Here is a 2,051-nt window from a genome sequence, read left to right on the forward strand (position 1 = left end):
TTGACTATTTCTCGGATCTTTTCACCTCGTTGGTAAAACTATGTGCACAATCAAAACATCAACGAGTCGAGCAGTGGCGGAGCTAGCTACATAGTGTTTAGCGGTTTCACATGACACCACTCGAGTTAGATTTTATTTATATTTACTACTTATGACACCACTGAGAATAGGATAAAACACCATTAGGAAAGTTAATTTGTAAATTATCAATATAGATTGCAAGTATAACTATGATAAACTATATGGACACCACTAGGATAAAATTTTGACTCTGCCACTAGACTTAAGCTAGGTCCCGGTTAAAGTCCCTCCAACGACCAAGTGAGAGACCTATATTTAAAAGAGTAAATTAAATATAACGGTTAAAAACTTTAGAACGTAAAAGACACCTGCCTAGAGAGTCTAAGTTTCGTCTAGCTTATATGGACAAAGAGTTCTCTCCCTCAACCTCGACGTCCCCCTAGGTCCTTTCTCTCTAGTGGGCAAAGATGTGTCTTAGATTATGAAGGAAATGATTTACTCGATGATTCGTGGTGTAATACAACCAATCAAGAAGTGATAGGGCTACCGCTAACAAGCTCTTCCTGAGCAACCTACCACCGATAAAAATGATGGTGAAGCAATGATCTCCATTTACAAGTTACCATACACATGCCTTGTCAAATGTGCCTTTGGCGAGCTGAGCATGGTGGTTTTGACACGTGGTTGAGAGCCATCTGAACCTAAAACAAATTTTATGATTGGTGATTTTTTTTGAAACAAAGATCTAATTTTTAAAAAATATTACTTAAAAAAATTTTAGATAGCTATTTTGCCTATAAAAACTTACAAGTATAAGAGTTTTTAAGGACACTAGCAATATATGACTCCAATTAGCAATAATAAACATTCTTCAGGATCTTTATTCTCAAGTAATAGATACGAAGGTACATGCTATTTATTTAATGACTTTAAATAGAAGGCATGTTTTGATTTCTATTTAATCAATTAGAATCCAAGGAGATGTACATATTCAAAGGTTGCTTGCATTACCAAGTAACAAACGTAAAATGAGAGGGTTCATTTGCAAAATGTGCGAAGTGATATTTTCCAAATTAGAAAGTAAATATACAAAAAAAATAAAATAATTTAAAAATTAGCCGGTATTCTGTTTCTCATCACCCCGTAGCCATACGGTCCTTGATTTCTTTCATCACCGCCATTATCTTATCTTTTTGCCCATCCTTTCTCTATATAAATCCCCTCTCCTCCCCCCGTCACCTCCTCTCCTTCTCCTCTCAATTCTCTCTCACGCTCTCTATCTCGCTGAGGAGGCTGTAGCTGAGGTATACTCCCTTTTTTGTTTTTTATGATATGATTAACTCTTATGAACCCTGATCTGTTTAATTTCCTGTTCTTCCTCAAAAATCATTCGTATTCTTCAATAACTCTTAAAAATCTGATTTTGTTGAGGACCCATATGGCAGTTTTTTTGGATCTGATCTAATAGAAAAATTTCTCTGTCCAGGCTTTTGATCAGTAGATCTCAAAACGAGGAACAGGTTAAGGATGAAGAGTTTCGCGATGAAGCAGAACGCTTTTGCTGCGTGCGAGGAGATGAGAGGCTCTTCTATCCCTGTTTTCTGTCCTAAGCCTCGTCGGGTCGGGCAGCTCGCTGTACCCGACCCGTTAAGACCCATGCGATGGCAAGCCAGGTAGTTATTTGCCTTTTTCTTCGCTTTATATTCAGAAAACCCCCTCAAAGCTGGGACCTTTGTCTTATCGTTTGTTTTTTTTTGGCTAATTTCTTACAGTCCTCAGTCTGATCTTTGTGACAAAGCTGGCGCTGAGCTTCTTGATATTTTTCTAACAAAGGTGGGGTTTTAATTTTCCAACGAGGCCCTTTAATTCATGTGCAAAAACAAATTTCGAAGAGGGTTTTAATGTAAAGTTTCCTTGTTGCAGGGAGGAGAAGTAGCGATGTCGCCCCCATTTTTTGCGGGGTCGCCTCCGACCCGATCCGCTAACCCAGTAGTGAACGACGCCCGTTTTGCTGAAGAGAAGACCGAGCC

The 2,051-nt window shown here is 38.6% G+C and overlaps 1 protein-coding gene across 1 annotated transcript in view; it reads left to right on the plus strand.

Annotated features, from left to right (window-relative positions):
- Window positions 1,184-2,051, plus strand: part of LOC109840287 — a 1,282-nt gene continuing 414 nt past the window's right edge. The window contains exons 1-4 of the mRNA XM_020408864.1: window positions 1,184-1,325; window positions 1,508-1,694; window positions 1,794-1,854; window positions 1,945-2,048. Of these exons, the coding sequence (XP_020264453.1) occupies window positions 1,549-1,694; window positions 1,794-1,854; window positions 1,945-2,048 (311 nt within the window). The 5' untranslated portion in view covers window positions 1,184-1,325; window positions 1,508-1,548. The remainder of the gene's footprint in view (window positions 1,326-1,507; window positions 1,695-1,793; window positions 1,855-1,944; window positions 2,049-2,051) is intronic.

The sequence above is a fragment of the Asparagus officinalis genome, chromosome 1 (assembly GCF_001876935.1).
Source record: "Asparagus officinalis chromosome 1, Aspof.V1, whole genome shotgun sequence".
Classification (NCBI taxonomy): Eukaryota; Viridiplantae; Streptophyta; class Magnoliopsida; order Asparagales; family Asparagaceae; genus Asparagus; species Asparagus officinalis.